At 36.4% G+C, this 14,767-nt stretch overlaps 1 protein-coding gene across 1 annotated transcript in view; it reads left to right on the top strand.

Annotated features, from left to right (window-relative positions):
- Positions 1-4,538, top strand: part of LOC108908338 (WD repeat-containing protein 63) — a 34,976-nt gene extending 30,438 nt beyond the window's left edge. The window contains 6 exon segments of the mRNA XM_023455331.1: positions 660-831; positions 3,397-3,543; positions 3,616-3,725; positions 3,727-3,905; positions 4,019-4,242; positions 4,366-4,538. Of these exon segments, the coding sequence (XP_023311099.1) occupies positions 660-831; positions 3,397-3,543; positions 3,616-3,725; positions 3,727-3,905; positions 4,019-4,242; positions 4,366-4,538 (1,005 nt within the window).
- The last annotated feature ends 10,229 nt before the right edge of the window (positions 4,539-14,767 follow it).

Genomic DNA, 14,767 nt, shown 5'->3' with positions numbered 1-14,767 from the left:
TATATATATCGGCTCCAAAGTGCCAGTAATCGATTCCTGTAATAGACATTATCGAGAAATGAAAATCGAAAAAGTTATTCAAGAAAAACGCGACCAAAAAATTTTTACTTTTTTCAAAACCAACTTTGGACAGTTGAAATGAATAAACTCGTTATCACCCTTTTTTACCATGAAAGTACAACTCTTAAGGAAAAAAATGAGCCCTGATTCGTTTCTCTACGTCTATTCGTCGAGCAAGAAGGACCGATTTTCTTGATGACCTTTTTTTTCGAAAAATCGATATAACTCGAAAAATTTTTAATATTTTTTAATTTAAAAAAGGCGCTTTTTTTTGCTTGCCGAGGACTACATTTACAGCAAGTAACAAGTTTCAAAACCTTAATTTACGAGAGATATACCAAAAACAAGAAAAATCGATTTTTGACGGTTTTTTCGATATATCTCGAAAAGTAATACAGCAATCGATATATTTTAAAATATTTTTTCAATAGCTGTTACTTTCTCGTTCAACTTTTTTCGATTGGATTTATTTTATTTATTTATTTATTTATTTTTATTTTATCCCTAAATGCCCCTGGTCTGTGTCAGTGGGTATTTTGTGTAAATATCATTGACGGTCTCTCTAAATCTCTTTCGCTTCGGTTACTCCCTTTCACCAGCCCTACATGTTCACAATTCTGCTGATGAGCGGTCACATAGAGGATTGGGTATTGGCGAACAGCAGCAAGTATCCAGTGAAATCCGTCATGTATTCTAGTCAGTACATCACAGCGGCCGCCATGCACCCTTTGAAGCTGAAGAAGGACATATACGGGGCCGGGGATAAGCAAGGTGAGGCAAAATAATCGAACAGCTTTGTTTTAGAGACTCGGTTTATTTCTTACTATTAGATAAAAAATAACAAACGGCAAACACCGGTAATAGCACTAAATAGAAAAGTGCGACCAATCACAGACTTCATAGAAAATATGCCGTCTTACGGCGCTTAATTTGAAATGTAGTATTGCCTATCTTAGAAATACCATGTTACACTGCGGTTACATTAAAAGATTGACACAAATTCAATACTGTTAATTGTACTGCAATTTACATAGCCTTTACCAATAGAATGCCGCAGAGACAGTTTTAAGGAACATGCACATTATAGAGTCCTCATCTTTCTCACTCTAAAATTTATCCTACACCAGCAATATGCTAAGAAATTGCAGAGGAAGTTCCTTACTAGTCGCAACAAAAGACTTCCTTATCAATTTCTTCTATTACTTTGAAATTTCCGTCACTTACGAACCTATGGCAAAGTTTTTCTAAATGTTAAAACATCTTCATAACCATGGAATCACTGAACATCATAGAACTAGAACGGAATCGGGATATTTACAAATGTCATACCTTAAATTATTTTTGCCTTGAAATAAAACAATATACAGGGTGTCCCGGTACCTGATATAAAAAAGTCGCATACAAATAGATGAGGTCAAAATAATATCAGTTCTTCATATACATTTTTTTAAGGCCCATACGGGCCTTCGTTAATAAGTTACGGGCCCTCAAAGGTGAAAATTAAAAAGTTGTTTTAATTTACAGTCTCTAAACTGTTAACTTCAGCATGATGCAAATTTGGTGATAACACATGCGTACAGCTTGTTTTTAATGTAAGTGAAACTTCATTATGCCCAGAACGACAGGGACGGACTATGCCAATGGTTAACAACCCAGAATTGGACATAAATATAGAGTTGGACGCGACTTTTTGTTTCGGCAAGCTGAATTTATCACTATATAATAAATATAATTATGTACAATAACATATTAGTTTCCACAGTCATAAAAATGGGGGGAAGATTGTTTACAGGGTGGTTAATTGTATAATTTTTACGTAAATTCACGTTTTTCGCTTATAACTTTTTTCCGTTCATTTCCACGAGAAAACAGTAAAGTACTTTTTCTTTCGTCTTCAAAATACCAACAAAACTAGCCCTCGAGCGTCAAAAAATATTGATTAGATCAAAATTATCAACAGAAGAAGTTTATTTATGACTTTTGAATTAAACATTTATAAACTGCATTATTATTATTATTACCAGAACGTTTTGGCATCGCATCCTCTCATTCCTTATCACTGTCTAATAACTCGCACGAAATCTGGAATCGGTAAGTTATGGCCTTGTAAACAAATTAACTAATTTTAGTCTGGACGATCCCGAGCAACTTCCACAATCGCACTGATTTTTTACGGTGGATTTCATAATAATACATTGAAATCTATCATTTTTTTTTAAATTTAAATTATGCAATTTGGAAGGTTTTTTTATTTTTTAGTCTTACTTGTAAAATGAAATATGCAACGTACGAGCGTGAGATAGTTATATACAGGGTGGCCAAATGAAAACGAGACAGAGCCATTTTCAGGAACTGCGTCACGATTGTAGAAAATCGTTTAGACCCGTCGATTTTAGATTAAAAGGGGACATTCTTTGCTGGTATTTTTGACTCCGCCACTTTCACCCCCAAGCAAGGGTAAGCATCACCCCAAAATATTTAAATGGCATTAGGGGTTGAGTAATATTTCTTTTGAAAGCTCTTACAATTCTCTTTACAATTTACAACAGACTTTAAATTTTATAATTCCGCCCAATACTTTGAAAAAAAATTACATTTTAAAATTTAAATTATGTTTAGTTGCTTATTTACTACTTAGTTGATTAAATGTTCAAACTGATGACCGCCCGCCTGATGATGAATTATTCTGTTTCGTTTTCATTTGGCCATTATGTATTATTACATACCTATTTGGAAAGCTTATGAAAAGAGCTTTAAGTTAAAAAAAAAATCGTCAAGATTCGTTAAAAAGCAACGCAGTTATAGACTGTCAAATATACTATTTTCAAGCGAATTTCGCTTTTTTAACGGCAGGACTATGAATATTATGGTCATTTTCTTCTTCGGACTCGCTGTCGTTCGCTTCCCCCACCCCTCCTACGCGCCACGGCTCGACGAAAATCAAGCGACCCACTGACTTTTGACAATATTTCTTATGCACTTAACATACTTTCACAAATAAAATATTTTTATTTGGGAAAGTACTCGGGTTGCCGGTTATGACAGTATTTTTTAGCCGCTACCAACCTAATTTGTTTAACAATAGGCCGTCAACTTTGACAGTCTGTAACTCCGTTGTTTTTCAACGAATCTTGACGATTTTTTTTTTTAACTTAAAGCTCCTTTCATAAGCTTGTATCAAGTACCAGGACACCCTATAGAGTTTCAATTGCAGGGCAATTCTAATAAAGTGATAATACCTAGATTTATGGATACAGTCGTTTTTATTTATTTGACGAAGTCATACTTTTTTAAATCATTCTTACAATTAAATCCTTTATTAACACTATGTCGCAGGTGCCTTTCGTCTGTTTTTTTTCAACGCTGAGACCAAGGAAACAGTGGCGAGCAAGATGGCGGCCTTCACCGCCTTCATCGACAGGGAGGTGGAGCGCAAGAAAATGTTCGTCGCGTGGCAAGACGACTGGAACAAACGGCACGACGGCTGCCTCCAGCGTAAGGAGGACGAGTTGCGGGAGCGGAAAGACAGAGACGAAGAAGAGAGGCGTAGGAGAGCCGCCGAGATATTGCACGAGAAACCACAGGAGAAGTTGCCCCCCAAGGGCCCCCAGCCCGGTAAGAGACGTACGTTTCGGTGGCTAACAAGACTCGTTTTTTTTTTGCGATGTTCCAGGTAAGTTTATCGAGTGGATGATCGAACAGAGGCAGTTGGAGAGAGAGGCTAGGATCAAGAGCATGATCATCAGCAAGAAGCAGCTCGATACGAAGGAACTGGAAAAGAGGAGGAAGCCCTTGCAGAAGCTGGAGGAGGAGAATGAGATGAAGAAGAGGAAGCAGAAGCAAAGGTATGTACGGAGCGCAATATTACAAACTAAAACCATCTTAAAAAAAGAAAGAAGGAAAAACCATGACTATTGAAAATGTCACGGTAGTACTTTTATGCGAGTTATTATTGTAGGCTAAAAGAGGGCGACACCATCTTCCACAACACGGTGGCAGCACTGTTCCCGGAAGTGGTGAAGGAGAAACCACCGCTTCCGCCCGATCCTTACGCCGTCGTGGATTCGGACCTGGACAAACAGCTCTGTTACGAGGAGTACCAGAGTTTATGTGTGGAAGCTGAGGAGTTCGTGGATGCCAACCCCTACGACTACGAGTTCGACTGGAGAGAAGTGCAGGAAGGTGAGTAGGGTCATCAAGTCAGATTTAACACCCCGGGATGTGAATCCTAGCAAAATCTTTGTTTCTGTATTTGGTAATACAGTTTTTCCTCGGTGTACGCGTGCTGTTTTTCTGTCGTTGTAGGTGGTAAATTGAGGCGGCACCTACTCGACGAAAATGGCACCCGTAGGAGCTACCACGACCTGAGGAAAATGCGAAGGAAAGGCACTAAGAAGAGTGTTGCGCCTTCGGCCTTCAGCGAAGCGTTTGAGACCTCTATGGAAGAAGGAAATGTAACTGCCCCAAATGCATCATGAAAAACTGAAAGACAATTGCGAAGCATTTTGTGCCGTTGGAAGAGAATTGTTTTTCTTAGGAAAATAAAGAAGTGTTTTGTGTATTTACCCTTTTGGGTTGAAAACATTTATTTAATAAAGGTGATCTTTTTTAATTTACCTCTATGTTAACACTAAGTACCATCTCACACTATCATAGCCCCACGTTGGGCGCCATGTCGCGGATTTTGGTAGGTCGTTGACTCTGGTTGCGGATTTTGATGGGTCTAACCAACTTATGGAGTTGCAATGCACGACACACGTGCACAAGATGCACAGGGTCGGCTTACATTTATGTTGCTCATTTCGGAAACACCCTGTATATTGCGTGCGTAATTCCCCTAACAGCGCGCAATATTTTAAAAATGTTTTTCAACGATCGAAAAAAAGTTTAAGATACTTTAAATGCTACCACAACAATATCAAAATATCGCAAAATATTTCATTTTCGTTAAAAAAAATGTAAAAATATTGCACAATAGCTTTAAAATATTTCTGAAATGTGAAAGTAAATATTTGATTTCACCTTTTTCATGTTTTAAAAATGTACAAAATAGGTATTTTATAAATTAATAAATTAATTTAACATTAAACAAATTCTAGTCCCTAGTCTAGTTCGCGCGCAATTATTCCATGGCTAGAAATTGGCCTCAATGATTTGGGATCGAGGGGGATTATCCCTCTTTATCCTGCCTCATCTCGTGTAGGCCTGGACAGCCTTCGTAGGTGGGCCCCATCCGTCGTCTACCCCGACCGCAAATGCGGCCGGTGTAGGCGCTTTGTGGGACCTCCTTTTGTCCTGGCTGGGCCCCACCGGCTAGGGCCCTTTCTTCTGGCGCTCTTCTTGCTTCGCCGGCTCGTCTGTGTAAACCCCGGGGGTTGTGTCATATTTATGTGTGGTATGGTTGGGTAGGGCAATGCGGCTATGCAGCCTGGGATGCGCTTTGCTAAGGTGGCCCTTAGGCTAGCGCGGTAGGGGAGGGGTAAGGAGGGTATGGGGGGTGTGTATGTGTGTGTGTGTCGTTGTCTTCGTTTCTTGATCCTGGCTGTCTCTGAAACAGAAAAGGTTAGCGGGCAGGGGCCTAGTTTAGTTGAATCTAGTTGAAATCAAAGAACAAAATTATCGCTTATGTAAAATAAAGGTACTACCAACCAAACCTACTTGCAATAAAAGTATCTAACTAGCATGTTTATATTTCGCGCTTTCAAATATTAGTTCAGGTGGCGTGGTAGTCGTCAATTCAGACTAGACGGTAACCATTTTTTCCATAATTTTTCGACCACTGACCGACCCCTTGATTCTCAATCAACTCTGCGGGGGATATTAGAGCAAAATTTCTCTTAGCAATAAAAAACAAAAGACCTACAATTTTTATGATAGGTACTTAATTTAAATTTTCAACATAATCTATTTCAATTGCAACGTCAATTTTAAGGTGAACTTTCAAAAGGGTTTCCTATTCTTAAAGTTAACCGTTTTTGATATATTTAATTTTAAAACAAATGAATGAAGTACTGCCTAATTCAAAAAGATGTGTATTTTACAGTAACAAAGTTAGAGCGATAAAATTTATAGGGAATATAACTAAAACTCTAAGTTTCCCTGCCATAATTTCAAATGACTTAAGTCCATACAGGGTGGTAGAAATTTAATGCCGAATTTAGTCAACTTTAAACCATCTTAACTTATTTTTTTTAAATGGAACACCCTGTATATTTTTGCGCAACCTAATGAATAACTTTGTTGTCTTTCGAATGATATAACGGTTTCCTATACCTATCTCTTCTGGTTTTTAAGGTATTTACTGTTTTTCGTGCTGTCAACGGATATCGCGTAATTTCTGCGAGGATTGCTGTGAAATTTTTAGTGAAACTTCAAAACAAGCACTTAATCTGTCACCAATTTATTGTTGTCAACTTAACACATACAGTGAATGTTTGATTTATTGTTAAACAATGGAAAACTTTATAGTCCAGTTGGTAGAGGTTCGGCCTGTGTCAAACCTTGATAACCCGGAAATAACTACACAGGCCTACTTTAAATGATGAGTACAATAACAGGCTAATTTGCTGACAAAGTATTTTATCAGGAAAAAAAGTTATTAACAATTTAATAGTGAACAATTTTTTTTTTAGTAGTTTTCTTTATATAACTCAGCGGGATGACTTTGTACGAAAAAATGCTTAGGACATGATTTTGTTCGTAATAAATATAGCTACAAAATGGCGGTGATCCGTTTACGAAATTTATAATAACAAAGCCGTGAGATTGAAAAAACGGTATAAAACGTTAATTTTTTAAAGTTGCTGTAAAAATGTCAATTATAAACAAAAGGTGATAAAACTTTCGAAAACTATAGTTCAATATAACGAGCGTTCAAATAAAAACGTGGTCGAAGTTGGCTCTGACACATTGGACGTAGGGAGTAGCTTATAGCGACCAACTTAACCTCATTTCTCAACGAGCTGTATAGCAGCTGTCAGTTTCAATAACGTTAATGACTTGTATAACTTTATTTTAAAGAATAATCGTGATAACAATAACAAACAAAGGAGCTGCGGAAAGTGTCCCCCTCCTTGTTATAACAATAAATTAAAGCAGCTGCCGAAAGTGTCCCCCTCCTTGTTTCAAGCACTTTTCACACCTGTTCCTCAAAGAATTAAAGACATTTTCTAAGATGCTCGGGGTATTGTTAATTTCACCAATCTTGTCTATAAGTCGAGCCTGCAGATGGTTTAAATCAGGAATAGGCAGTTCAAAAATAGTGTTTTTAAGGTAAGGCCACAAAAAGAAATCACACGGCGTAGTATCACATGACCTCGGTGGAAATTCATGTTCAGAATTGAGACTTATTAGTCGATTTTGGAAAACTTCCCTCAACATATTCATCGTCTCGCCTGCCGTATGTGCCCTTGCGCCATCTTGTTGAAAGTAAAAGTTTGTAATTTCGTTTTCTTCCAGCTGGTTAACAAAAGGAGCGATAATTTCTTCTCTATACCTTTGCGCAGTAAGAGTACCATTAAAAAAAATAGGTCCATAAATCCTCCTTCGATTGAGAGCACACCAAACTCCAATTTTTTGAGCGTGTAGAGGGCCCTCGACAAAAAAGTTATCTGGTTTTTCAGAAGACCACATTCTCATATTCTGTGAGTTTACGTAACCACTTAAATGAAACTAGGCTTCATCAGAAAAAAAGGTGATATTATGAAGTTCACCGTAGTTGTTTAAAAACCATTCACAAAATACAGCCCGTCGCGGAAAATCAACTTCATGAAGTTCTTGCTGACAAGTTAAACGATAGGAGAACAAACGCAAATCTTTTTTTAACACTGTGTGGCAGGTACCGACTGATACTCCCACCATTTGTGATAAAACACGTACAGAAGTTCTTGGCGCATTTTCCATTATTTGTTGGACATTTTCATTTAATTCTTCAGTCCGCATTTTTGGTCGGCCGCTTCCTTCTTTTCTTGTTACACTGCCCGTTTCACGAAAAACATTATCACAATGCTGAACTGCACTTTAAAAAATGTTGTACTCAACAACGCCGAGAAATTGATTTTGAAATTCTATGAAACATTCCTCAATAGAATACTTCCATATTCCATCAATCTTGCGTCCATTTCTAAAGTAGGACTCTATGATAAACACTTCTTGTTCTTGAGAAAACACCATTTTAAACTCTTTTTAAAAAGAAAATATTCAAATTGATAGCGGCGATATAGCGCTTTGACAGATGACGTTTAAGTTCATTTGCTATACGCTACGCCCTACGTCCAAATTTTCAGAACCAACTTGACCACGTTTTTATTTGAACGCTCGTTATATACAATAATGATGCCAAAGCTGCTATAATGAAGGCGTCTAATAGTCAACGCCCATTTCGCCCTTCCACAAATAAGAAGAAATGACGCTAAAGCCGAAAATCAATAGAGCAAAACTTTTTGTTCTATAAGGTATTATACATTCATAGGCATCTGAAACTCGAAACTTTGTCAAATTTGTTCGAAGCTTTGCTGCCACTTGAAATTTGGTACACACATAGTGTAAATATGCAGAAACCAAAAGCAATTTGCAAAATTCAATTATCTTCATTTTTGCAGCTTTGGTAAGATTTTATACGTCACCCTAGTTTNGCTGACACTTGAAATTTGGTACACACATAGTGTAAATATGCAGAAACCAAAAGCAATTTGCAAAATTCAATTATCTTCATTTTTGCAGCTTTGGTAAGATTTTATACGTCACCCTAGTTTTATACGTCACCGTTTTTTTTTTAATTTTTGGAAAAATATATATGTATATTTATAAAATATTCCATCGCGGTAGATTAACCAGCACAATTACCTATAAAAATAATAATTTTCATAGTTTAGAAGCTACATAACATTTTGCGCCTGTTAGCCGGGCCACTTCTTATTTGTGGAAGGGCGAAATGTGCGTTGACTATTAGACGCCTTCATTATAGCCATCCTTGTCTATCACATGGATTTCTATGGCTTACTTTATCGCTCTCACGTAACTTCTGATAGACCATCGGTACTTTCCTACACTGTATATTGAACTATAGTTTTCGAAAGTTTTTTCACTTTTCGTTTATAATTGACATTTTTACAGCAACGTTTTATACCGTTTTTTCATTCTCACGGCTTTGTTATTGCAAATTTCGTAATAGGACCACGCCATTTTGTAGCTATTTTTGTTACGAACAAAATCATGTCCTAAGCATTTTTTTGTACAAATTCATCCCGCCGAGTTATTTAAAGAAAACTACTAAAATAATTTTTTTCACGATTAAATTGTTAATAACTTTTTTCCTGACAAAATACTTTGTCAACAAATTAGCCTGTTATTGTACTCATCATTTAAAGTATTCCTGTGTAGTTATTTCCGAGTTATCAAGGAAATGCCACCAACAGTAACTCTCCGGCCTCTGCCGACTAGATTATTAACATTTATTCAAATGCTGACATTCTAAATTTATTATTTATTCATGGAGAGCGCAGTATGGTGGCACGTGGCATTGTGAATAGATGAGGCTCGTGGCTTCTTTACTAGGTGGGCAAGAAAAAAGCGCCGCAGGCAAAATTCTTTAAATTTTCAAGGTCAAACTACTAAATGCATCTGGAAAATTTTAGTTGCATTTACAATATTATAGAAAAACTGACGTTCACAAGCAAGATTATGGTATCCGGTAAGATGGATCGTGATGCGGTTTTTTGCATTCGATTCGTTAGAGCGTCCAGAAAGTTTGTGACCCTATGTGATCAATGAGAAATGAAAACTGCATCGGTGCATAAGAAAAATGCATTTTTAAAATTGCATCTCGAAGAGTTAAAATATTAAAAATTTATAAATCGGTAAATATTGACGGAAATGAGTTCAATTTTGTTACTCGGGGGTTTTTGGGGTCACGGAACACGAATATCACAACGGCAACGGTCTCCGAGATACCTAGTGCCCAGGGTGGCCGGTTTCCGCGTCGTCTCCTGAAGTTTTATGGAAATTCGTTATAAACTCAACCGAAACTCGTTACCTCGGGGTTTTTGAGGACGCTCAATACGAATATCACGACGGTAACGGTCCTCGACACATCACATTAGTTTTTAAATTATTTAAAAAAATTAAAAACATTTTTTTAAGTTTAATACCCTGTATCTTTTTCACGAAGCTTCCTAGACGAAAACTTTATAGGAAAGACTCCTCTTAAAATTCACCAAATAATACGAGCTTTCATTTTTGGTCACCGTTTGTGAATCTCCCTGTATAACATAAAATTTCTAAATTCCTGAATTTTTTGCTTAAGTAAATCGATGTTATCGTCACAATCGTTTGACTACACTTTTTGCTTTATGTTTATGACATTTGTCTTGTTGAAAGATTAGTTTTCTTCTGAACTCTAAATTGTCGCTATCTAGTTCTGCCAAAACAAAATTATTGAGAATTTTCAAATACGAATTTTGATTAAGAGTTTCTTCCAAAAAGGAAGGACCAATTATTTTATGATACATTATGCCACACCAGACATTTACCTTTTTAAATTTTTGATCATTAGTTCTAGACTACGACATTGAGGCAAATGTACAATCATCGCAGTGGAATTTTTATTACGTTTAGTTTTTTTAATTATAAAACCAAATTGAATATTGATGATTATCTAAATTTTTGATGTAAGAAGCATATATATAGTTTCACAATTAGCTTAATACCTACTTAATATTTTTTTTTGAATAATTATTCAAATATAGACGTTTCAATGTGTCATATAATGAATGATCTAAATAACAAATTTTATGGAAATTAAAATGTACTGTTGCAAGCGAATTAAAAAATATGCGTTTTATACTAAACTGCGTGTTATTCAAAATACCGCAGATACACGGCTTGTTGGTAAATTTGCTTAACCAAATTTTTCAATAACTTATTGACCTTTCGAAAAATCAATCTCTTCGTTTTGGCAATTAAGAATGAGGTTTAATTTTTTATCCAACACTTGTATATGATACTATAATTTCTTTGGTTTTAAAGGAATAATGTGGCCTATAAGTCACTAGTAAGTTATAAGTCATACGTTACTAGTAAGTTATGACTTATAATCCACTAGTGACTTGTAGAAATTCAAAAAAGACAAATAAATGTTTGGTTTATTTTACTAATTTTTGTTAGAAAACCAATTTAAAACAATAATAAATCAACAAATAACCTAAAATGCTACAAACTTACAATCTACCTACTTATTAATGTTAACATTAACATTTATGGTAAAGCCGTAATTTGGTGCCAAAGGATTATTGGAATCATTTTGTGATTGTGGTAAATTTATAGAACAGGTTGCCTCTTTGCTTGTGCTTGCTTCAGGAGTCTGCACCCCTTGTATCTTTTTAACAATATCAATTTTGCTGGAAAATGACTTCCTATATAACTTTCTGCCACGGTAGATGGCTTCCATCCGTCGTGACGTTTGAGTGTAATTTCCCCTCAAGCATTGGCCAAGAGAGTAGCAGATGCGCGACGAAGCAAAACTAAGTAAAAAAGTTCATATGAACATGGATCCGGAAATGCTTCCTAAGGGCACAGGGACCCATTGAAGAGGGAGGAATGGAAATCATTTTTTTTGCAATATCTCTCAATCGCGTTGTGATAAATGAATGAAATTTGGTATACACAGCTAAATTTTGATGAGCAATTTGATGGACTAATCCATTTATTTCCACAAGGTCCATTGGGGTGGGTACGGGGGGGCCCTTGGTACTTTGCGTGTGTAACTTTTTCATCTTTGACTTTTTAACAAATTGGACAGCAAATTCCGTTTTCCCGAACTGTTTTACGTTAAAAAGGTACTCTTGTTTCAAATCGTTATCTTTAACGGTTTCTGAGAAAATCGCTCTTGAATTAATCCCACTTTGGTCAATTTCATAGTAATTTAAACAAAATTATCAAGGTATTCTTATGTCAAAGTATTGTCAACCCGATTGCCAATTTAATAGTTCTAAGCGAAAAAAATGGAAGAGTTTACGGGACAAGAGTTAGTTGATATGATATTTATTTATGGCTTTTGCGATGGTAATGCTGCAGCGGCAGAACGCGAGTACGGGAGAAGGTTTCCAAACCGAAGGCTGCCATCAAGGAGGACATTCCCTACGGTATTCCGCAACTTAGCTGCAACCGCCACTTTTCGAAAGGCACCGGGTCAAGGACGTCCCAGGATTAATAGGGAAGCGGAGGTCCTTGACGCTATTGAACAAGATCCTACGACTAGCATACGGAACATTTCAAGGCAAATAAATGTTCCTCGGCCAACGGTACTACATATCTTAAAGATTTCCTTAACAGAATTGATTAGATGTGCTACTAACATTTCAGGTTGGAAGAATATTAAAGCGACAAGGTCTACATGCCTATCACTATCGACGTGTACATGGCTTGATACCAGAAGATTTTGCGCCACGTATGCAATTTTGTCGCTGGATTTTGTCGCTGGACAACGAGCAAGCTTCCAAAATTTTGTGGTGTGACGAAGCTACTTTTACCCGAAATGGAAAATTAAATTTTCATAATTCTCATTATTGGGAAGAAGAGAACCCACATGTTGTTCGGAGAACAAACTTCCAGCAACGGTTTTCCATAAATTTATGGGCGGGAATAATTCACGACACTCTGATTGGACCTATTGAAATTCCACAACGTCTCAATTCAAATCTTTATTTAAACTTACTTCAAGAAAATCTTCCCCAAATTCTCGATGATCTGCCTCTAAATTTACGACGTAACATGTTTTTTCAACACGATGGAGCCCCGGCACATAGTGGTCGCAATGTTCTAAATTTCCTAAACGAAAATTTCGCTGGACGGTGGATAGGGAGGCACGGACCGGTAGCTTGGCCGCCGCGTTCTCCCGACCTAACCCCGCTGGACTTCTTTTTCTGGGGATATCTAAATCAAAAAGTTTACGCCACCGAAGTCGATACCCGTGAGGAATTGCTGCAGCGTATCAATGATGCAGCCAATGAAATTCGTCAAAACCGTTTTAGCATCTTAATAGCTTCGAGAAGTGTTACACGTAGGGCAAGACTTTGTATCAGAGAAGGTGGAGGGTTTTTTGAACAGTTTTTAAAATAGCTTGTTGTCTGTTATCAAAATTAAGTTTCCATCTTATGATCCCTTCGAAAAGTGACGGTTGCAGCTAAATTGCGGAATACAGTGAGGAATGTCCTCCTTGATGTCAGCCTTCTGTTTGGAAACCTTCTGCCGTACTCGCGTTCTGCCGCGCAGCATTACCATCGCAAAAGCCATAAACAAATCATCATATCATAATTGTTCTACATCAATAATGTGTATTACTGATTACGTATTAAATTATTATTATTATTTTTTGTTTAAATTACTATGAAATTGACCAAAGTGGGATTAATTCAAGAGCGATTTTCTCAGAAACCGTTAAAGATAACGATTTGAAACAAGAGTACCTTTTTAACGTAAAACAGTTCGGGAAAACGGAATTTGCTGTCCAATTTGTTAAAAAGTCAAAGATGAAAAAGTTACACACGCAAAGTACCAAGGGCCCCCCCGTACCCACCCCAATGGACCTTGTGGAAATAAATGGATTAGTCCATCAAATTGCTCATCAAAATTTAGCTGTGTATACCAAATTTCATTCATTTATCACAACGCGATTGAGAGATATTGCAAAAAAATGATTTCCATTCCTCCCTCTTCAATGGGTCCCTGTGCCCTTAGGAAGCATTTCCGGACCCATGTTCATATGAACTTTTTTACTTAGTTTTGATCATAGAATCGGCCTGTTCAGGGTTGGCAGCTAATTATGAGACACCCTGTATAGATTTTGATTTCTCCGGAATGATGCCTGCAGTAGCCGCATTAGCTTTTTCTAAAATTTCAGATGGAATTTCCACATTTTACATTTTTTCAGTCTTGGTTTTAGGATTTCAACGTGATTTCAACTAAAAAAATATTATTTGTTTACTGACAACACTTGGTTACAGACACAATTTAGGTTGACACTCGCATCCTTTGTAATATTTAAAAATACATTCATGCCGTTAAATTACTTTTTCTTACATTGACTACTTGAAATTTTAAGTTACTTTTATTTATTAGTAAAACGAAATTCTATGAAAGTATTGGATAAGGTGCTTGTGTGTTACGTTATACTTGGGAAAATTAGCCCAGCGTGACTGGGTGATATACCGTAACACACTAGTACCATAAATAACTATATGTAATTTCGAATGTACTAATTTGTTTGTCTGCTTATCCGTGTCAAACTATTAAATTATCGTTAAATTCATTTGATCAAAATACGTTTGAAAACGTCATTTCGATGTTACGAATTTGCGCATACACAAGGAAACTAATACAGACATTTACTTGATAGGTTGGGAGCTGTTAAAGCGATTGTGGCGACCTATAACATTTACAGGATGAATTACTTGAATATTGCACAGATCACTATAATTTTATAATTGTTGATGCCTGTTTAGAACAATGTTTTATCTGTAAATTAAAACATTTTTTTGCAAAACAACTGTAAAAACACCCAAAAGCTATAAAAACTTAGAAGATTTCCGAAATTGAAGCTGATATGACAAATTGTTCTTTTATTTAGACGCAGTGTAGCTATATGATACGAACCTTTGTATCAAGTACAAATTTGCTTATTTTCAATCATTAATTCAAGGTTTTTCCTGAC

This window comes from Anoplophora glabripennis, unplaced genomic scaffold (assembly GCF_000390285.2).
Source record: "Anoplophora glabripennis isolate ALB-LARVAE unplaced genomic scaffold, Agla_2.0 scaffold510, whole genome shotgun sequence".
Taxonomy (NCBI): domain Eukaryota; kingdom Metazoa; phylum Arthropoda; class Insecta; order Coleoptera; family Cerambycidae; genus Anoplophora; species Anoplophora glabripennis.
This window is presented reverse-complemented; position numbering and strand designations above follow the sequence as displayed.